The sequence below is a fragment of the Octodon degus genome, unplaced genomic scaffold (assembly GCF_000260255.1).
Source record: "Octodon degus isolate 3935 unplaced genomic scaffold, OctDeg1.0 scaffold00007, whole genome shotgun sequence".
Lineage (NCBI taxonomy): Eukaryota > Metazoa > Chordata > Mammalia > Rodentia > Octodontidae > Octodon > Octodon degus.
Window position 1 is genome coordinate 18,511,937 of NW_004524583.1, and position 23,092 is coordinate 18,535,028.

Here is a 23,092-nt window from a genome sequence, read left to right on the forward strand (position 1 = left end):
CTGTTGCAGGCAGTCTGAGTTGGATGGAGAATTGCAGGCAGTTGGACAGGGTCAGGCCCTCGAAGGAAATAACAGCAGCCAGGCGCCTTACAACTGTGGGAAGGATGGAGGCCCCTGCTGTAACTCGAACCTAAAGACTGGCATCCAGGATTGATCATCACTCAGGAAGAATCGTTGTCTGAAGGCCACCAGATAAGGTCCCGTTTTATAGTCATGCCCGCTTGCTATGTGACTCACTACCCCATTTGGTCCTGGGCCTAATCAATTTTACCTGAGCAGTGGCGCTTGTAATCCCATTGGTTGACCATAGTTTTGTCCCACCCCGCATCCGCCTAAGTGAGACCCCCTTTCTCTACCTCAACCCTGCATGGTTTTACACTATAAAAGTCCCTGGAAGAAACAGCTTCCTAGGCAACCCTCCAGGGTCCCCCTTCTGTCCTTCTCTGACAGAAGCTGTCCTTTCCAATAAAGTTTTACCCTCAACCTCCATTTGTTCCTAAAATTCATTCTTCGGTTTCAGAGAACACGAACTCATCCAGGCCAGGCTGGGAGTTTCACGCTCCTGTATCTCCCCCAGGTTGGCAACTTATTTCCTTCTCATAACACTGAGAGTCACTAGTATTATCTCCCTTCAACATATAAGGAAGCTGAGGCACAGGGGTTCAATAATGCTCTCAAGTCACGTGACCCTTAGATTGGGTGACAGGGACAGGATTCAATGTGGGTGGTGTGGCCCAGCGTGGCCATCTTGGGGCCCGTCATCCACCACTGCACACCCTGGCACACATGTCACGGGGCACAGGATGGGTACGCACTGGGTGCTGCCTTTTGCTGCCCTTAGCTTGGGTGTGGCAAGGAGGCGGAGCCCACAGAGAGCTGCCCATGTTTCCCTCCTGTGGTTTTCTCTCATGTGTTCATCCATTTGCTTTGTCTTGGGGCCAGTACATATCCTAAGGGCTCTCTGGTCTTATTCCCAGAGGTCATGACCTTGAAACTTAGACATGAGAATGTAACACAGGAGCTAGCTGCAGCTGTGCACACCTGTGATCCCAGCACATGAGAGGCTGAGGCAGGAGCACCACAAGTTCAAGGCCCACCTGGGCAACCTGAGACTATTTCAAAATGTATTGTGTTGTGCTGTGTGGTACTGTATTTTATTCTCTTTGAGACTGGGTTTCACTCTGTAGCTCAGGCTGGCCTTGACCTTGCAGTGATCCTCCTGCCTCAGCTTCTCAAGTGCGGGGATAACAAGCATGGACCACCATGGCTCGCGGTATTTGAAATACTAAACACATTTTTTGAGAAGGGATGAGGACGTCACTCAGTGTAAAAGCTCTCAATTGAATCTACAGCACCAAAACAACAAAATCCCCGAACCAACAAACAATACAGGAGGCACCCAATAACCATCTACTGAATGGCTGATGTCCACTCCCACTTTCTAGTTCATCTTCTTCGTCAGAGGCAGCCATGTTTTATCCTAAAGAAGAGGGAAAGTCCAGAGCCCATCAGACCCCTTTTGCCACAAAACAACGTGCTGCTGTCCTGGGAGCCTCACACGCTTTCTGACGAGGTGCACAGCTCAGACGCACACAGGGAACCCGAGCCAGGAAGTGAGCACAGAGGGAAGGAGGAGGGCGGTCAGCGAGGAGCCACAAAGCAGCGCCCCACAGGATTGGACCAGGGTGGAGCCCGCTCCGGCACCCCAGTGCAGATGCTCAGGAGTGAAACTGCTGTCCCTCATAACCAAACCACCACGCCGCAGCTAAGTCCTGAATCTTTATGCTTTGTCGCTCAGTCTGCACTGCTCTGTGCCCTGCACCCGAAGAACCCAGCTGTCCCCGTCACAGGCCGGGGAGTGTGCCACTCGCCAACCCCAGCGACGGCTCTCCTTGCAGGCTTGGAAACATCTCCTCTGGAGTTAGTACTGGCAGGCACCGAGACTGATTCCAAGAGCAGACTCCTGGCACAGCCCTGCCTCCCTGACCACCTCTGCGCGTCACTGAGGCAGCTCCGGCTCTGCACTGGCCCAGGTGGTCTGGGCTCACATTTCGCACGTACTGTAATATCCCAAGAAATAACACTTATCCAGAACAAAGCAGCACGATTTCCTGAGGCAAATTCCAGGTCTGATGAGCAGAACAATAAAAATTTTAGGAACAAGGAGGAGGAAGTGGTTTATCTGTGTACATATTTTTCTATGAAACTAAAGAATTATACGTAGCTGTAAAAGCAGAGTTCTTTTGTAAAGATAATGGGTAAAAACAGAGAAGAGAATCAAGGCAAATAAAGTTTTTCTTTTACCTAGCAATGAAGCAGAATATAATGCTGATATATGCTGCTCTTCCCTGAATGGTCTGAATTGTATCACTGCTCTATACCCAAACCCAGACCTTACAATGTCTGATGGGCGATTTGAAACAGCAAATGCACAAGCATTTGGAATAATTCATATGCATGCGCATGGAATGATTTACCTTCCGGTCCTATTCTTGTGCTAAGGAGCCTGTTTAAATGACAAAAGTCCTACATCAAGCATGTAAATTCACAAAAAATTCCTAAGCCAAGGTGGATGGCAGAATAAAAATTTCTAAGAAAAACTGAGATGGTCATGATTTTGTATCTGAATTTATACTGAAATAAACACTCACACCGGTGGGCAGCTATGGGTTGCTACTAAAAACACTGCAAATCCTGAACAACCGTATTTTTTTCTTTTAAAGATAAACATGTTGAGAGCAAAATAGTCCTATTATTGCAAGATCTCAAAGCCCTGCTTGGCGGGGCATGGCCATGCAGAGTGGCTGGGAAGCCATCCGCCTCTTGGAAGTGTTTCTCTCTCTCTGTTGCAGGACTTCCTTCCCCCAGCACTCTGCTGCATCTCGGCCCTGCCTGCCGCAGGCCCACTGCAGACAGACGCAGGAGGGAGCAGTCCCTTCCCCATGGCTCCGTGGCCACCATCTCCGTTCAGCTCCGCGCTGGCTTCCATTGTAACCCAGACCCACAGGGACAGCAGCGGCTGCAGGCAGCGCTGAGGGCAGAAAGGGCACTTACTGTTGATGGGGAAAAATCATTCCTCGGTTTGCGGCGAAGGCTCCCTGCTCCTGGCCGCACCTGCGCCTCCGGGCCGGCCCCTCCCCCGCCCGGCCCTCAGCCTTGGCTCCGCATCCAGCACCGCAGGACACGCGACACGCGGCACGCGACGCACAGTTCCCCGGGGCCCGCCGCGTGCCTGGCTCGGCTCGACCGGCAGGAAGGCAAGGCACCACCTCTGCTAGCTGCAGTTTTTAATCTCAGTTTTCTCCCTTCCAATAAACACACATCCACGGCTCCTTCCTCACACACACAGCCTTTGTTCTGACGCTGCAGCATCGCAATGCGGGGGGAAGAAATTCACAGTGTTATCTCGGCGCTGCTTATTTCTGAAGTGCTACATACAGACCAGGGAAGAAACACTGAGATCCGGGGACACAGAAAAAATGGCATTGCTGTTCTCAGATTAATTTCTCTGTTTCAAGTTGGAAAGAAACCCGAGTCTAGCGGGGCTGCCCTCCGGGTCCTTGGAGAACCCTGTTTCCCCTGGGCGCTGCCACTCTTCCAAGCCCTGCTGTCCAGGGTTAGGAAAAGAGACACACTTCACTGAATCCATTCCACTGCTTTTTGTAGAAAAATGCCACTTTGTGGCACCAACGGAGTTCCCTCTCCTGAGCCTCAGTTTTTCCAGGTCAGTCTAGAAGAGTCTGTCTAACAGACTGTTTTGGGGTTTGTCTCAAGCTGTGCATCAGCCTTGAGATGTGATGGTGTCTACCCCTTGTCCTGGATCCCCCAGTCCCAACATTTCGACATGATTATGTACATCTCCACTTTGAAACTGCAGAACCAGGAGTGAAACAGAGATGGAACGCCAGGCCCACAGCAGGGGAATTGCAATGGGAAGGCCCCCTTTGCCTAGTTTCTCTATGCTAACCTAATCTCCAGTTCCTGCCAGTCCTACTGGATCAGGCAACCAGCTAAACCAGAGCAAGCGAACTTGGTGACTAGGAGCACTATCTGGTCTTCCAGCCCTGAGAAAATATAAATAAAAGCTGGGCGTGGTAGACACACCAGGAATCCCAGTACTCAAGACACTGGGGTAGGAGGGTCCCTGGGAGTTTGAGGCTTGGTTGGGCTACACAGTGAGACCCTGTCAAAAAACAAAATAACAACAGAGATAAAAGGAGAGCTTTATCCATTTAAAAGGCACGCATCTCCCTGCCTCCTTTTACAAGGGGGGGGGGATCTTAACACATGGTTGCCATGGCAATAACCCCTGAGTTTACAGGACATTTTAATTGCTATTATGATAAATTAGATGGGCTTTTTGCAGTGCTAGGTGAAATGTGAAATCTGCTGAGTTTCTTGCCATGGACTACTTGACTCTGAAAGCCAGAGCGCCATCCTACAAAGAGAGTCTGGGACCAAGCTGCTCAGGCTGGACCTGAGTTTGGGATGTTTTTGCCTCCACTTTTCAAAGTGCTCAGGTAGGGGCTTGGGAGATGGCTCAGTAGAATAAGCGCTTGCCTGGCAAGCTCAAGGGCCTGAGTTCAATCCCCTGTTCTGCCAAAAAAAAAAAGTGCTCAGGTTATAGATGTGTACCACAACACCCATCTTAGTGCCTGCCTTTCTTTCTTTTCTTTTCTTTTTTTTTTTTCTTTTTAAGATAACAGACATAGGTGAGACTACATGGTTGCCCATATCTTCCTTGGGCTATATATAGTACAATTCAGGGGCTGGAACCCAAAGAGCTTCTTTCAGGGTTCAGTGCATGCTGGCTGGAGCACACTCACTTTGCATGTCTGCCGGGCAAGTGCAACGATCTGGGTTCGATCCCTGGTACTACATGCTGCACCAGCCACAGAAACTGAACGTAGTGGTGCATGCCTGTAATTCCAGCACTGGGGAAGCAGGCTGAGACGTGTAACAAGACCTCATACCAAATAAATAAAGATTAAAAAAAAAATAGCCTTGAAAAGGGAGCCTTTCCCCACTGTCAGTGGGAGTGTAGATTGGTGCATCCACTGTGGAAATCAGTATGGAAAGCAGATTCCTCAAAACACTAGAACCAGAGACTCCAGCTGTTTCCTTTCTTGTACCTCCCACAGAGAATTAGAAACATCACCCTGCAGCTGTACATGCACCCCTGAGTTTATCGTGGCCGCAGTTTGTCAGAGCCAAATCCTGGGGAGGGCCCACGGGCCCAGCACCTGATGAATGGATAGCCATGTGGGATTCTTGTACACTGGAGTACTACTCTGCCATAGAGAAGGACAAACCTTCGATATCGCTAGGTAAATGGATGCACCTTGAGGCCATATGCTTAAGTGAAATACATCAGACACATGCTTTACTACCACTCTCGCCCTGATGTGAGAAACTGAGAGTGCAAATAAGGACCCAAATGTGTAACAGATATTGCAAAATGGGAAGACAATGTTCAAATGAAAAGGGAGACAAGTTGATAAAACTTGGGCTGGAGATGAAAGGATAAAGAAAAGAGAACAGAAGGGGGAAAATGGAAACAAAACTGTTCTATGAAAGCAGGGGAGGGATGGCAAATAGCTCAGTGGATTAAAGTGCCTGCAAGCAGGTGCAGGGGCCAGGGGTTCAATCCCCAGGCCTGCCATGCCGGCCCCGACCCCAGGACGCACTGAGACCACAATTGAGACTGGGTGTGGTGGCATGCGCCTGTAATCCCAGCTCTTGGGAGGCTGTAAATAGGAGAATCACTAGGAGTCTAATCTAGTAGTGAGACCCTAAAGGCCCTGTAGACCCTTCCCTAAAATTTTAAAAAAACAAAAAACAGGCTGGGGACATGGCTCAGTAGAATAAGCACTTGCCTTGGCAAGCGCAAGGACCTGGGTTTAATCCCCTGTACCTCATGCTGTGCTGGCCCCAAAACTGGGTGTGGTGGCACACATCTGTAATCCCAGCACTGGGCAGGCTGAGACAGGAGAAACACTATGAGTTTGAGCTGTGTATCGAGACCCTGTACCAAATAAATAAATAATTTTACAAAAGAAGCCGAATGACAGAAATGGGCAGAAGTTCTCTGAGTTTTAAGGAATACTGTCCTCAATATTCTATCAATTGGTCTGAAATTGTTGAGAATGAACTCCAAACCACACCTTTCCTTTTCTTTTTCCTCCAGTGAAGTAAACCTGGTTCAGGGAAGTTCTTCTGAACACCATCCCAGAGGCTGCTGGGGAAAACCTTGAAGTCAGGAGGCCAGGAGCCTGCAGGGACTCCCGCCATCCTGCTTCACACAGTAAACAACAGAAGCTGCCCCAGCCCTGAGTGGAGCAGCAGATGGCCTGGGGCACCTGGAATCCTGTGGGCACCCTAGGGTGGGCCGCGCTTGGCAGCCGTGGTCCCTGCCCTCCCTCCCTGATGACAGTGCTTCTGTGTGGTGCCAGGTGAGGCCGGCAGGGAGAGGAGAGGGGAGGGGAGGGGAGGAGAGGGGAGGGGAGGGCAAAGGGGGAGAGAGGGGAGGGGGGAGGGGCCAATGGTCAATGGTCGGGAGGCCAACAGGGCAGGTCCCAGCTTGCAGCCTCGCCCCACACTTCCTGCAGGTCTGTACCGCTGGCTGTGAGCTCCTTGGGTTTCCAGCCAGCTGCCTCTGCCAACTCTGGTTTGATGGCAAGAGAAGTTCCCTCCTCTGCCCCTCCATGCTGACAGTTGAGATTCTCACTATGTTCTACTCATTTCAGTCGCAAGTAGATGGGCTGGGTGGCCGGGGGCCCACACAGCTGCCTGAGTTGAAATCCTGGTTGCACTACAAGGCTTTGTAACCCTGGGCTAGTTACATAACATGAGCCCTCAGTTTCCTTATCTGTAAAATGGGACAATGGTATTTACCTTTAGGAATTATATTACATTTATAGTTTAAGAAGACTCACACATAAAAAGTGTACTAAAATACAGCTGGCAGACAATACATTTAGTATAATTATTATTATTTTTTTTTTGGCAGAACTGGGGATTGAGCCAGGGAGATGGCTCAGTGGAATAAGTGCTTCCCTGGCAAGCGCAAGGGCCTGAGTTCAATCCCCGGTTCCGAAAAAAAAAAAAAAAAAAAAAGAACCAGGGATTGAACTCAGGCCCTTGCACTTGCCAGGGAACCGCTTATTCTACTGAGCCATCTCCCTGGCCCAACATTTACTATTATTTCAACTCCTTATTTTGCCTATTGTGTTTCCAAAAACAAACAAACAAACAACTGATGAAATTTCACCTGCTGTTTTATCTCTTTCCCACCAAGGAACTGGCTGAAGACAGGCAGCCAGAGGCAGGGAGGGAAGCATACAGCCCAAGAACCTGAGGTGACCTAATGTGACAGACAGAAATGGACTCTTGGACTTCTGGAAAAATAAACCTGACCTTCCTCCTAAATGGTCCTTGTGCTTGGCACCTGGTGCCACTGAGGATAGAAAGGTGCTGACGGCAAAGGCTCTATCCACCCGAAGGAAATGACTCTAATGTACGCACAAAACATTCATTCATCTCAACCACTCCCAGGGTAGGACTGCCAGCGCTGGCAAGGACATCGTCGGCATCCTGGCCTTACAGAAGGAAGGCCTCTTGTGACCAAGTGCACTAAATGTGCCGGGCACGTGCAGAGTGGACAACAGCCCTTCCTCCACCCAGTGGGCAGCTCCTCTGCTGGAAGCAGCGTTGCTGTGCACATTTTGCAGATTTGGAAACTGAGGCTGCAAAGGTTAAATTGTGTGTCAGGTTTCCCGGCCAAGTAGGTGGCAGTGTCGTACTTGATTAACGTGATGGCCTCTGAGGTTTATTTTTCAACAGGCAATGGAGGGAGGCTGAATTCAGTCCAGCCCACGCTGCTAGCCAGATCACCTCCGCATCTGCCTTCACAACACCTCCATCACTAACCCACGAATGACACAGGCGCTGGTGAGAAGGCCAAGTCTGAGCAGAGACTGACAGCCTCTTAGGACTCAGCCCACCCAGGCCTCCCAACTTCACCCCCCACACCCCAGCCAACGGGGCTTCCTGCTGTTTCCAGGTGGATTCGCCGGTGCTCCCGCCCATGCCTGTCTGCTCCCCCTCGCAGCCCCCAGCAACCAGCAAGAGCCCCTCCCTTCATGAAGGCCACCAGCGACTGGAGCCCTGGGCAAGGCGCCTGATCCCACCCCTCCCCAGAAGGGGTGCGGAGCCCCTGCGCTCCCAGCACTTGGCTCGCGCCTGCTCAGCTCCCCGCTCCCACTACAGCAACTCACTCTAACTCATTTGTTGTCCTCTTTCCTCTGGTAATTCTCAGACTGTTTAGCCTGGGGCCTGTGCGAATGAGTCAGGTTCACTTATGGTTTCCGGAGAGGAACAGGAAACACCACATTATTAACAGTGTCTTATTTGCATCGCTCCCCCACACTTCCTGCAGCATGCAGGTTCTCCGCTATGTTCCAGATTCTCTGTGTGTTCATGACATACATGCACACTGCCAGGGAGGATCCTGGCTGGGCCACTTTAAATTCCCAATTTACACTGAAGACTAATCTAGTCAGGTGAGGTGGCGCACAGCTGTGGCCCCAGCCGCACGGGAGGCTGAGGCAGGAAGAATGCTTGAGACCAGGAGTCTGGAACCAGCCTAAACCACCCAGTGAGATTCCATCCCAATGACTACAAAAACCGGTCCGGGAATATAGCCCAGTGACAGAGCAATTGCCTAACACGCATGAGGCACTGGGTTCAGCCTTTAGCATCAGAAAAACAAACCAACCCAAAAGCCCTAACTCATATGAGAGACAACAACTTTCCTTTAACACCGAATTCAATTTCCACTCGTCTCTACACTTGAACCTGAGGGGTTTTTGTCATGCTGGGGGTGGAACCCGGGGCACTGCACTTTAATAAGCACTCCTTCATAAAAGTGCTCAGTCAGGGCTGGCCAGAAAGCTCAGGCAACTGAAGTGCCTGCTTAGGCAGGCGCAGGGACAGGGTTCGGTCCCCAGTGTGCAGTGCTGGCCCCACCCCTGGGGTGCAATGAGGTGGTGATTGGGATTGGGCATGGTGGTGCCCACCTGTAATCCCAGCACTTGGGAGGATGAAAACCAGAGAATCAGTATGAGTTCAATCTGTATAGCGAGACCCTGTAGTCTCTACACTAAAACACATTTAAAAAAAAAAAGGAAGTGCTCAATCACTCAGAGCAGGGATGGAAAACCTTTTAGCCCTTTCAATGATAACAGCCTGCTGCGGCACACACGCCATCGGTCCTCCACTGCTGGCTTAGAAGACCACCAGGCTTAGTTCTCTGTGAAATAGCTCAGCACCAAACGTGAGGAAAACTGCGTTAGGTCATTTCTTACCTGGATCCAATGACATCGAAAAGATGTTGCCAGCGATCACTGATCTTGTGGAGCTTGTCACTGACCTCAGCGGCCCTCGCCGTGCTGCTGGCCTTGATGAGCTGGTCGCCCATTCGCTGTAACTGCAACTTGTTGTCACTGAACAAGTTTATCTCTTCCATGCAGTCCTGGCCGAGGCACCCAAACACAGACAGGAATTATTAGTCTAAATTCATTTCTTCTCCAGCCACAGACACACAAATGCCTCTTAAACTATTTTTTACATTAAGAAATTCCTCCACCTGTTAATGGTTAGTGAGTCACTACAGGCCTGGGGGTCCCTCCAGGCAAATGTGAAGGGCAAGAGGCAGCAGCTCTCTTCTTAATGCGACAGCCTCTCCACTTCCCCTCACGGACGTCTTCTGATCTACTTGGGAGCTGAGGGGACCCGGACAAAACGAAGGCTGGTGTGGGAAGTTTCCCTAGGCCTGGCTGAGGGTGTTCTGGGCAACTGAGGAGAACCCGGCACTACCTTTCCCTGTGGCGCCAGCGGCCCACAAACCCAGCAGCCCCACTGCTGTTGGCCTCTGCCTGTGGCTTGGGTTCCCCTTCAATGTCACAGAAACCACCACTGGCGTGCAGTGTGGAGGGCGTGTCAGGAGACGTGAGGACGTGAGCCCCTTCTCCTGCCAGACTGACTTCTAGAGAAAGTGGCCCTCCCTGCACGGGGCTTCCCTGCTACAGCCCCACATGTTCATGGCTCCAGAATCTTCTTCAACTTTTCCCTCAGTAGGATCAAAGACAGTGAGAAGATCCTTTCACACTGCTGGATGTTCCCTTGGACACACACACGACACTATCCCCCTAAGCCTGGCACCGAGGAGGGCGAAGTTCGCCTGCACCTGGGCACCCCCTTACCTTCTGTAACTTCTCAATCATTTCTTCGATGCTAATATCCGCTGTCTGTAGAACTTTGTTTTCCATCTGCACCAGCCATGCACACAGCTCTTTATTTTTTTCATTGAACTCGATCCATGAGTGGAGCCTGTCCTCGATCTCCTGTTTGCGGGCGGCCACCTGTGTAACAGCACACCCGCAGCTGAGGTGAGCTGGGGAGTACATCCTGTCTAGCCTCACCCAAAGGATCTTGAGTCTCATTCGTTTTGATTGGCGTCGCTATAAAATCAAATCTCTACGTTTTGTTTTCTTATAATGTAAACAGAAATTTTCTGGCCTTTTGGTAACTGCCATAAAAGTAACCAATACAGTTCACAAATTTTACCAGACTGAAAAAGATTTTTACCCAAGTGCATCTACTACTATCGTCATATTAAAAAATAGAAACAAAGATTTGGTAAATACATATCACCCAAATTCGTTTCTTGTTCTACTAATACATATTTATTGTTTATCATATGCTAGTTTATGTTATGGCCTAAACCCTTTTAAAAACTGATCAAGCCATTAGACAGCCATTTAAGGTCAATATCTTGTCTATTGAATTTAAAAACTATGATCCAGATCATAAAATAAATTAAGCATTTGTAATGAAATGCACCAAGAAAATAAAAAGCTTTTGAGTATTTGACTTCAAAACAAAACAAAGCAAAACTAGGAGTGATGCCCACTGTTCAGTTCACCCAACTTCCCACTGTACACTCCATCTTTTGAAGGGCCACAGAAATGTCATAAAAAATACTGTAGCGCAGGCAAGCTGAGCCCAAACACCTGCAGTTCAGCTATGCATGAGGAGCCCCTTCAGGTTGAAGCACGTTACTAAAATAAGTTTAAATAATGCAAATCAGTCTTACTGAATGAACAAAGTACATTTGGGTCTTAAAAAATTAAAATCTTAAGAGTTCTTCTGGTGAGGTTTTAATGCCCTACTTACCATATTCAAGCACTGGGATCGAACCCAGGGCCTTGCACGTCCGAGACTGCACTCTCTTGTACTCCCAGATCCAGTGCCTCACTTTGACAAAGGTGAAAGCAAGAGTAAACCCCTCGGGTTTTCTTGCTGTGTATACAAACCAAACAAAACTCCAAAAATACCTTCTGTTTTTCAGAGTGAGGCAAAAATACCAAATGCTTCTACAAGAAAATCTGTTCCTAAAAAACCACCTTTTTGTTTCCATTCTTCAGGGCATCTGTTTCCCTTCACTTTCAAACTCCTGGCGCTGTGCACAGGCCCCTTCTGATTGACTTCAGAATGGTAACAATTAGGAACATCTGGTCCCCACTCTGCTCCTACCTTAACTTAGGAATTATTTTCACATACACTACACATTTTCTCTCATAAAAAGTTGAATAAGAAAATCTTTTTTAAAAATGACACTTACAATTAGGGTACATTGTGATGACTATATTCTAAAATCAATTAAGTCCTTGAGAGGTGTTTTTACTTCAAGGGTCTGGCTTTCAACATTCTAAACACACTTAATTCACACAAAAAAATGAGATTAAGGAATTTATCCTCCTTAGAATTGTATGTTCTTAAAACAAACATCTTCATACAGACTACTCGAATCCTTCATTTCCATCTCGAGTCTGTCACAAACAGGAGCTGTGTACTTCTCCTGCCAGGGTTCCTTTCTTGGTAGGTAGATGTGATGGGGGAGACAGCACAACCAGTGCTCAGGACTTAAGTTTCAGAACCCAACCTCTGGAGATAAATCCTAGAGGGCCCCTGCCTGTGGCACTAGGATCCCTGCTGCTCTGCACCGCCCCCATCCTTGTCACCTATGGGAGTCACAGGGCAAAATCTGCTCACCACTGCAATTTTTCTCTCTGCTTAAGGCGAATTTTTGAGAGCCCTTTGAAAGTGTGCAAAGTTCTCTCATTCAGGGCTGTTGAAACAAAAGGGTCAAATGCCTAGTTCTACAGCGCACAGCAACCAGCAACCAGAGGTGCTGGCAAGCACCTCTGGCTCCCCCAAAGGAATCTGCTTTTTACTCAGCCTGGCCTTTGAGACACGCGGTGGTCTGCCAGCCTCCCGGCCTGTAGCTGACTGACTTACTCTGAGGCAGAGGTCCTCCCATTGTCTGTGCAAGTGCTCAATCTGCTCTTGCAGGGCCATCGCGTCCTCAGCGAGAACATGCACAGCGAGGTCAGCCTTCATGGTGTGAAGCTCTTTCAAGTTTTGAGTCCAGTTAGCCAAAGACTTCTCTAGTTCCTGCATGCAAGCACAAGAGCGGCGGGGCAGTGAAGGCCGGAGCTCACGCTGCTGCTGTTTGCAAACCTGTAGGCTCCCGCTTTGATTAGCTCTGGGGGAGGGGAGGCCGGGAAGGGGAGGGACCTCAGGAAAGAGAAGCCATTGCCCATCCCGCCAGCGCGCCTTCCTCGCCTTCCTCACAGAGGGTGCTCCTCCACCCCAGTCCCTTCCTCAGGCAGGTCGGGTTCCTACAGGATTCATTCTTTTTGACACCACAGAGGTGACTGTTAGCCTAGATCACTTCTACGTGGAGTACAGAGTTTACCAACAATCTCCACGCATATTGTACTGGATGAAGTAAGAATACCTAAAACAACGCAGGCTGGGGCTGTGACCACAACTGCGGTTCCAAGAGAATTATTTTCAGTTAACGATCTAAAAACCAATAAATAAATGGGAGAAAATATTTTCTCCTGCGTGGGGATGTCTTTTATTGTTCGTTTGTTGTGACCGAGGGCCTCATGCATGCCTCGGAAGTGCTCTACCACTGAACTACCTCAGTCCTTTTTTTTTTTTTTTTTTTTTAATGGAGTGGTTTTCAAAGTAAAACTCTCAGTTTTAGGATGTAATCAAGAAAATTACTTTGGCAGAGAGAAGGTAAAAGGAAATAGTCAAACCACTCAAAAGTCTTTCAGGTTTCACTGTGTATAGTTCTTCATACACGGCATTTAAGGGTTTCCTCTCTGACCTTTCAGCTGAAATGTGAAAGAAGGCAAGTCACTGACACTGGAAATCAGTCTGAAGAGTGGCCACAATAAATGGTTGACGGTCTAGAGAATTCTTTCTGAAGGTTGTGTGCATTCAAATGTAACACTCTTGTCAGAAGAATCTTCATTTGAAACTCTGTTACCCAACTTTAAACTCATGATTCCTTTTACTCTCATGATTCCATCACAGTGTATGAGAACAGATTCAGCACCAGTGAATGGCCACACAACCTGAAGGTGGCCAGCGAGGAACATGGTATTCAGCATGTTGGTCAGGAGACACCTCTTGTACAGGGCCCTCTCAGAATGCTGGCTCTGCTGGCTACACAGTTTGCACGTGGTTTCAGTCACCCACAGCCAGGTTTGGATCAATACGTACAATATTTACAATTGAAGTAATACAGAAAGTACAACTGAGGCCCTGGGGCCACTCCCCTCCCCTCCCCTGAACCTGGGCACCACCCCGTGGCCAACTCCTTGGCCTTTGTCCTAAGGCTTTCTATACAGAGGCAGAGATAAGAACCAAGACCCCTGGAAAACTCAAGATCGTGGGAGTCCAAATGAAGAGGTGCGTGTGCCAGAGTCTCTAGCAGGACCTACAGTAACTTTTCTTTGCTTGGAGCTTATTAAAGGTTCTTGCATATGGACCCCACCTCACCCACTCATAGCACAGGGAATTTGAGAAAGGACATGTGCCACAGATACAGCACCCTGTCAGTCACGCTGCCAGTCATGGTCGGGGAGAGCCAAGGAGAGGTTCCTTACACTGCTGGGCACAACAATTTAAATTCTTAAACCCAATACATTCCACACTCATGCCACTTTCCTTTCCACCATCCAGTTCTCCATGGCCTTGTTAAACTTTGCTGTTTCTTGCCTCATCACTGTGTGCCAAGTCCAGTCCTTTATTTCTCAGGCACAAGAACCTAGAAACCTATCCAGGACCCCATGGCCCATGCCACCAGAAAGGGGTAAAGTCTATTTTTTGGTGGTGCTGTGTGTGGATGGAAGCCAGGCCCTTGCACTCGGAAGAGCATTCTACGATTGAGCCAGGATGGAGGACTTTTGAATATGGGCAATTCTATATTTTTTTAATGAATACTGCTAAACCCTATCCCCAAAGGAAAGACTATACATCTTTTTCTACATATTTTTCATTTTGAATTCTACATATTTTGGGGCAAGTTGAATATAGAGGAATGAAAAGTAGTTATTCTTTTTTTTTTTTAAATTTTATTTATTTATTTGTGTGTGTGTGTGTGTGTGTGTGCGTGGCCAGCTCAGCCCACCAGGGGGCGGGGCGGGCTGGCATGTGGTGCTGGGGGATTGAACCACGGTCCCTGTGCTTTGCTAAGCTTGTTCTAAGTAGGTGCTTTAGACCACTGAGCCATCTCACCAGCCCCGAAAAGTAGTTATTCTTTAAGTTTGTATTAATAAAGTGTTAGCCTAGAATGCTACCCAGCTGTCATGGATGAGGTCTAAAACAATGCCCCCAGCTGCATGCTGGGAAACTTTCTTGCCAACCTATGGGCTTGTGGAAGGTGACTAGAGGAGGAAAGCTCACACTTCATCAGTGGACGACTCAGAGAGGGAGCTGAAATTTGAAATGAGAGAGATCAGGTCACCCTCTGAGCTGATGCACAGGTGCTTCTTTCCATAAAGGCTGGAACCCTGTGCAACATGGGAAATGTGACCCTTTGAGGAGACACTCTCTCTCCCAAGGATCACATTCTCCATTTCCAGCAGAACCCTTGCAGCTGCCACCGCCTCTGCATTCCACCTGTCAGCGGAAAGAATCAGACAGGGACAGACAGTACTTGGCCAGTGCAAGCCATGGCCACGCTGCAGGAAGATCGCGAGTAGCCTGTGGCCGACAGCGTGCTGCACCCTCACTTGTGTGGCGGGCCTGCTAGCTGTGTGACCAGCCTGAGCTTTACTGTCTTCCTCCTCTGTACTCCCAGTACAGTCAACTCGATATATGAAACCATTTATGCACACTCTGCACACAGAAATTGAGAATTCCTAATCTGAAAATCTGAAACCCAAAATTAGACAACTTTTTGCAGGATTTTGGAGCAGTTCAGACTTTGGATTTGCAGGGGAGGCATGGATGTTGAGCACACAGTCTACACAAATATTCCAAAGTCCCAAAAATTCTGAAGTGTGAAACACACCTAATCCCGAGCATTTTCGATAAGGGATATTTGACCTGAATGCAGCTGCTTACTGGGAGGGACGGGAAGCTTAGGTGGGACTCACTGAAGAAAGGGGATCCTGGGTGACTACACCTTGTCCCCGCTCTGTCTTCTCTGACCTTGTCTCTCTTACTCTCTTCATGCTTCTCCTGCCTTGGCCTCTTAAGCCTGGGGCACCATGCATGGTGCTGAAGTTTTGGCCATTTTTGTAACATTAGGCTTAGATCATCAGTAGGAAATGAAATTTTCTTTTTTGTTTTTTCAAATTTTTTATTTATTTGTGTGTGTGTGTGTGTGTGTGTGTGTGTGTGTGTGTGTGGCCACCTCAGCCCACCAGGGGGCGGGGCTGGCTGGCATGTGGTGCTGGGGGATTTGAACAGCGGTCCCTGTGCTTTGCTAAGCTTGTTCTAAGTAGGTGCTTTAGACCACTGAGCCATCTCACCAGCCCGGAAATGAAATTTTCACAAATATGATGATATTTTATAATTTAGGTATGGAGGTTTCCCAAAGGAAGAGAGAGCACAAGGCATCTAGGAAAATACTAGTATGTTCACATATATCAAATAACACAATCCCTTGCTCAGTCAATGACACCCCACCCCCACCCCACAAATAAAAGCAGAAAAGCTCAGAGGGGAGAAGACATTTCCAACATGTGCACTCAACGAAGTAATCTTCAGAATAAACAACTTGTTACATCAGTAAGAATAGGACAAACAGAAGAACGTAACAGTAAGTCAAAAATGTAAGTAGGAAATTCACAAAAGGGCAGATTTGAAGGAATAGTAAACAGAAAAAATGTTTAGTTGACCAATAAATGACAAAAGAGACATAATCTCATCTCACTTGGATCAGACTAGTAAAAGTTTTAAAAGAAACCCTGGAAGCACCAAGTGATTGCAGAGGAGATCCATAAACTGCATTGTTTCCACACAACGCACGCTACCCAGCAATGAGAACGAAGGGGCTCTAGGTATCAACACTGAGGACTCACAATTACCAAGAAATAAGTGGCACAGATGTGCCACACAGTAAGGCTCTACTTATATAAAGCTTAAACCCATAAAGCAATACTTCCACATTACATAGAGAGCTACATCATGGTGTTGTCAAGCTATAAAGAAACACAGAGAATGATAAACCCCAAAGTCGGGGGCGGGGTGGACAGTTTGGGAAGGGAAAGGGCATTAGAGATTAAATGGTGCTTGGTAAGGGATACTTCAGCTAATTCCTAATGTTTTATTTTTTTAGCTGGTGATAGCTGTGTGGCAGGTTTTTTTTTTTTTTTTAAACACATTTTTACAGGAAAGAAAAACAATGTAGGAAGGACATTAATTGCTGGCATAGCTTCAAGCCTAAGACTATTTATCTCTCCTTTATTTTTTCAATTGGATTCCTAAAGTCACTGAAGGAAGAAAAGAAAAAAAAAAAAAAAAGAGCCTGCCCATGGGCTTTTGATGTCTTTTTAACACATGCAGATAAGAAAGAGAGGCAGGGAGTTCCTGCTGTCCACATTCGCATCTGCAAGTCTGTCTCAAGCCCTGAGTATCCCGGAATGTTGGCTGTGTGTTACTGGAGAGGTCAGATATGGCTTGGAAGGTCTTATAAAAATACTGTACTTGAAAAAAAAAAATCAATCTACTGGTTTTAAAAACAAATCTGTTTGTCATACTTCATTCTCATTTCAAAGATGAGATACGTTTAAGGGCTTTTAAAGTAATCTCAGAGAAGAGAAGCAGCAGATAGAAAGAGGACGTGAAGGAAACAAGCCCCACGGTCCTAACCAGTGAATTTCTGCAAAAGTCTTTCTTGTCTTCATGCAAGGATTGCAAAGGCATTAATCCTGGTTTCTCAGCAGAATGGGAAGTGAAGTCTTTAGACAGATGACAGGAAAGTCTTTTTCAGTTAAATATGAAAATTCAGCTTTAACACAGAAGAAGAAAGGCCAGCACACAGAACAGCTGCAGAACAGCCCACGACTACCCTGACCAGTGGCTCAGGCTGCAGTACCTTCATCCGCTCTTTTTCTTTGTGGAGTTCCTCGTGCAGCTCCGGGAGAGGGCTCTTACTTTGTACCTGTAGAGCTTGCAGCCTGCTTTTGAACTCCTTGATTTTCTTTTCACACTGGTCCCAGGTCTATGTGAAAACACATTAACAGTGGTTAAGGATCTGGCTCTTAGGGATTAACTGTAGGAACAGCATAGCTCATTTAATCCATGCAGTCTTTCCTGTAAACCTGTTTTTGTACACCACTCAGAACCCGGCTCCTTCTCTTGCACAGAGATCGAAACAGCAAAGGGAATGTCAGTCACGGCCTCGTGTGTTCTTGCAGCTTCAGCATGGCTCCTTTCGCTTGGAAATATCTCTTTTTCCCTCACTGATCTACTCTTAGCTCTACTTTAGCGTAGGAGAGGTTCCTGTCTACAAGACTACTCTAAGGATGCACTTTTGGCATCCGCAGTCTTAGGTATAAGCTACAAAATATTCTGGAGGGCGGTGCTGGGGCTTGGAAGGCATATGTGTCCACGTCAGCATCCACGAAAATCACTGGCTACTCTCCTTTATTTCCTTCTAATGTCGCCGCTCTGAGCCTCTCCCTTCCTGTGCCTGGGTTTAGCAGACTGTTTACATTCAGCAGTCAAACTCTAGGCCATCCTCACTGCCCTCTCTGCACAGTTTAAAGGCTACTGTGAGCCTGAAGTCGCTATGCATGCCCAGAGCTCTCGGATGCTGAGGCAGGAGGATGTAAACTTCAGTCCAGTCTGGGTGACTTAGTGAGTTAGCAAGATTCTGTCTCAAAATAAAAACAGAAAATGGGTTGGGGATATGGCTCAGTGCAAAGGCCCTGGCTTCAACCCTCATCACCCCTCCCCCAAAGAAAAAACCCCAAAATCAAAGGGCTCAGAGCACCGCCACGGCCTAGGACAGGATACCAAAAGCCTAGCTGAGTCAGCCAGCTCTCCTCGCGTCGTACACTACAGAGCCAACAGGCGCTTGCGCTCTCAAGCTCAGGCTGTTTGCAGCTGATTTGTTAGATGACTTGATTCCTGAGCTTACTAAAAGCAGAAGGACATACAATGAAACATTCTGGTCCTCAGCACTTCTTTTTTTTTTTCTTTGCGGAACCGGGGATTGAACTCGGGCCTTGCACTTGCCAGGGAAGTGCTTATTCCACTGAGCCATCTCCCCGGCCCCTCCTCAGCACTTCGGATAACTAAACTGGGTGGTCCACACTGAGGGTAGCACCCCACTTCAGTTAGGGCCGCTCATCTAGCAACGTCACCTACGTGGAAGTAAACTAAGAAGAAAGCAAGCAAAGACAGACGCAGCACTGAGTCCTGCCCTCTCCCACCAAGCCTTTTTCTCCACATACTGACTTATCGCGCAAACGCGACAGATGCTCAAGCGGCGTTTGCTAGTTGATAAATTTCACATGGCAGGTTCGCCAAATAAAATTCAGATAGTTTATTCACAGAAGAGACACCCAGGCCCTAACTTGGCATCTGTTTATCTTCATTTGGAAAAGCACGTCCGGAGAGGCTGGGTCTCTGCTCTGGGGGTGCACAACACATCAGAAAGGAGGGGCTCCCCGAGACTGCATTAGCTCAAAGAAACAAAAACTGAAGACAGCCAGCTCAATATTAAGAGAGAAAGAAAACTGTGGAAACGTCCCAGTACTCAAAAAGCATTGGAGAGTCAGGTCGCAGGTTCCACAGCTTGGTATTTGGGCAGAACGACGATTTTTCCCACTGATGACTCAAAACATTTTGATTCCTAAAGGCACAGTCACAAATTATCTGGGAAACGGACTTATTCTGTGTCCTCTGCTGATGAGACCAAGAAGAGCGGCATCAGCGCACTTCTTTTCACACATTATACACCAGGATGGACCAGATGTGGGATGTCGGCTTTATACGTTCGTTTTCCATAGAACGTGAACAAGTTTCATAAAAGTAATTATTTCTCTCTCTTTTTGGGCGGGGTGGGGTGGGTGGGGCTGGGGAATTGAACTGAGGGTCTCTGCGTTACATTCCCTGTCTTTTTTATTTTATGTTTTGAGACAGATTCTCACTAAGTTGCTAGGTTGTCCAGACAGGACATGAACTTGAAATCCTCTTGCCTCAGCCTCCCAGAGTCTTGGGATTACCAGAGTATGCCACCGCACCTGGCTATACTAGCAGTATCTTAGTACTTATATGTTTACCACTGTGTGCTTTCAATGCTATATTATTATTTTATTAAGTAAAGGGCATGACTCATGGATTAGTAGGACTTAAGTTGTGAGCAAACAAAAACCCTAGATTTAAATGTCACAAAAGGAAAAAAGGAACAAGGAGTGGTGGTTCACCTCTACAGTGTTCTGGAGCTGTTTAATCATCTCTCCTAGCTGGAGCTTTGTGTCCTCCCAGTTTTCCCGAAGCTGATTGATTCTCTGGTCAACTGCTTCTTTTGCTTCTGGATCAGGTGAGTTCAGCAACTTCTCCCCGGCTTCCAAAGCCAGTGCATAGGCGGTTTGCCGTCTCTGAAAATGGGTTTCTTTATTCTGAAAAGAAAAAATAAAATGATTTAAACCTCTGATGGGATAGAGATGTGACTGTGTACACATCTCCCCTAGAGCCTTTCCTAAGTATCATACAGACATAATTTAACAAGTCTGATCTTCATTTCTTTTTTTTTAATGTTTTTTTTTTTTTTTGTTTGTTTTTTTGCATTTATTTATTGTGTGTGTGTGTGGCCAGCTCAGCCCACCAGGGGGCGGGGCTGGCTGGCATGTGGTGCTGGGGGATTGAACCGTGGTTCCTATGCTTTGCTGAGCTTGTTCTAATTAGGTGCCTTAGACCACTGAGCCATCTCACCAGCCCAAGTCTGATCATAATGTGCATGTGTGCACTCACTCATACCAACAGCCAACGGTCACCTCAAGCACAGCACACTACCAAATCAGATGTTCTTCAGTAATTTCCAAAGATTCCTATGAGATCAAATTTTTGGTACAATGACTGAATGTTCAGGGAAATTTAAAAAATACGCTTTGCAGAATAAAAGCCTACAAGATCTAAGAGTATCAAGAAAACAATTAGCATATTAGATCTGAAAGGAGGATCATTTATACTGGTTATCACCATGGTAACCCAGAAGAGTAGGATGTGCACAGAATGCTTCATAAATATAAAAGAGAACAAATGCAGAAAGATAAAATACAGCTGCATTTGGGAGTTACATTTTAGATCTAAAACATAAGGGTCAGATCTGTTCAGATCTAAAATGTCCCCCCAAGCACTCATGCATTTAGAAGGTGACCAGACCCTGGGGCTGCCATCCTCAAAGGCTGATTCACCCACAGGAGCATTCATGAGTCAGATGTGTTGTTAGCCGGGGTCAGGGGGCGGAGCCTGAGGGCGCATTCCAGTCTCAGTCCCTCCCTCCTCTCTGCTTTCTGGGGCAGTGGACTGCGAGCCTTTTCCTTGGCTCAGCTGCCTCAGACTCCACAGATCAGGGCCTGAGTCCCTGAGCAGCATAAACCTCTGCCCTCTGCGGTGCAGGTGTCAGGTACTGCTTCTCAGCCATAGGATGTGCCCAAGACAGAGAACTGACGCAAGCCATGTTCTCCGCCTGAAAGCCTTTTCCTTCGGATCTCTCCCTGGCTGGCTCTAGACTATGCCAACCCAATTTAAATACCACAATGGCCAAGATTACCTAAGGCAGTGATGGCAAACTTTTAGCCTGAGTGTTCAACCCACAGCCCCAAACCCATTTTTTAACCACAAGTCCTAAGAGTACAAAAACCTCAATATCACGAGTGGCCACCAGGGCTGCTTGGTCACGTGCCGACAGAGGGCTACGCATCCACAGCAGCACATGTGCCACAGGTTCACCTCCACTGACCTAAAGAAAAGCAGCCCCGGGCCCTGTTTGAATTCTACATATCAGTCTGATCACAATCTGCTACTTTCCTGTTTCTCTCCCTGGCTGCCCAGAGAGCAGGCTTTTCTTCTAGTCCATACAGTGTGCATAGCATTCGGAGCAGTGCCCACACAGAGTTGGCACCTAACGAAGACCTGGGGCCTGGCTAAGTGACCGCGCACGGACTGGCGCTCCAGGTGGCGCTGTTGGGTTTAGCAGTTTCTCCCCAGTGGGAAAGCGGTCCTCGTACCCAGTGGAACACACCACCTACTACTCCACCCCCGGCGCCTCCAGCATGCCTCCTCCACGCCACGGAGCCTGCTCTGTGCGCATCTGAGCTCACAGGTGAGGGGCCGGGCTGGGTGCACACCCTCCCACTGCGCAGAGCACGCCGGACCTCAGCACCACAGAGAACACAAGCCCTGACCACTGTGGCCCCATGCCGCCACTGCGGGCACCTCACCTTCAGCTCAAGGATCAGACCTCTGGTCTGGAGGAGGCCGTAGCGGTCCTGGCCCTTCACTGCAGACAGCAGGAGGCTGGTGTCCCTGAGGAAGCGGAGCAGGTCCTCTGAGGAGGTGGAGAAGGACTGCTGCTGCTGCACCAGCTGGGCGACCTCTAGCTTCCTCTGCCGAATGCCCCGGACCACACTCTGCCACCGGTCCACCAGTTTGGAGAATTCTGAGACAAATTCCGGTCTGAGAGAAACACATGGTTAGAGAATCCTGGCATGAATGTGGCCATAAAGAACAATTATCAGGACGGAATAAAGGCCCAAATACACTATTTGTATGTACAATTTACACACAAGCAGGCAAAATCTGAGCTCTCTTCAACATTAGGGGCACTTTGGGGGGCATAGGATTTTGTCAGCAGAAATAAATAAAAGATCAAAAAACGTATATTTAAAAAAAAACCCCGAACCTGATTTTTTTAAATAGGGCACCATTGGGGCCGGGGAGATAGCTCAGTAGAATAAGTGCTTGCCTGGCAAGTGCAAGGCCCTGAGTTCAATCCCTGGTTCCGCAAAAAAAAAAAAAAAAAAAAAATAGGGCACCATGAGAAGGAGAAAGAAGAAAACACACTGAAGAATCATCATTGTGGTATTTCCCGAGGCTTCTGCAATGCAGGCTGCCTCTACACAGTGTAGGGTCCATCAATATATTTATGGCCAGTGAGCCTTGGTCCCGACGTACAGCTGGAGACCCGGCATGGCAAGCCACCTGCCAACGTGCTGTGGGGCGCAGTGTGCGCGTGTGTGTTGGTTCCTGTACAGCCAGTGGGGCAAGAGCACCAAGGACTAGCATTGTTCGGCTCAGTGAGGAGACCACTGCTCCCCAATGTGCTGTTATGTATTTTATGGTGAACTGTGAGAAAAGATGACTCACCTTGACTCGATCAGCACATGCTGCACACATTTCCTGATCTCTCACACCGCATCTCATAGGTGTGTATACACAAATACTCGGATCCCCCAGTCTGCCCTCACCAACTGCATTCGTTTCCCAAGTCCCAGATGACTTACTTCTTCTCTACTTCAACAGTGTCCAGGAGCTGTAAGGACTGGGTGACGTAGGAATCAGCAATCGTCTGGTGCATAGAAACTTCAGCTTCTAGCGTCTGTGTATTAGTTAAAACCATAAACCATCAGCTAGTAGAATTTAATTCTGAATCTGAGCTTATATCTCTCAATAAAATCTAAGCTCTCAGAGGAGATAGAGATGATTTTTT

General features: G+C 47.9%; 1 protein-coding gene across 3 annotated transcripts in view; it reads right to left on the bottom strand.

Annotated features, from left to right (window-relative positions):
• Syne2 (spectrin repeat containing nuclear envelope protein 2) overlaps nucleotides 1–23,092 on the bottom strand; it is a 225,010-nt gene that overhangs the window by 31,802 nt on the left and 170,116 nt on the right. For all 3 annotated transcript variants that reach the window (XM_023702960.1, XM_023702961.1, XM_023702964.1), the window contains 7 exons: nucleotides 22,887–22,981; nucleotides 21,825–22,059; nucleotides 19,806–20,000; nucleotides 17,468–17,593; nucleotides 12,361–12,516; nucleotides 10,263–10,421; nucleotides 9,366–9,532 (listed from right to left, as the gene is read on the bottom strand). In XM_023702960.1, the coding sequence (XP_023558728.1) occupies nucleotides 9,366–9,532; nucleotides 10,263–10,421; nucleotides 12,361–12,516; nucleotides 17,468–17,593; nucleotides 19,806–20,000; nucleotides 21,825–22,059; nucleotides 22,887–22,981 (1,133 nt within the window). The remainder of the gene's footprint in view (nucleotides 1–9,365; nucleotides 9,533–10,262; nucleotides 10,422–12,360; nucleotides 12,517–17,467; nucleotides 17,594–19,805; nucleotides 20,001–21,824; nucleotides 22,060–22,886; nucleotides 22,982–23,092) is intronic.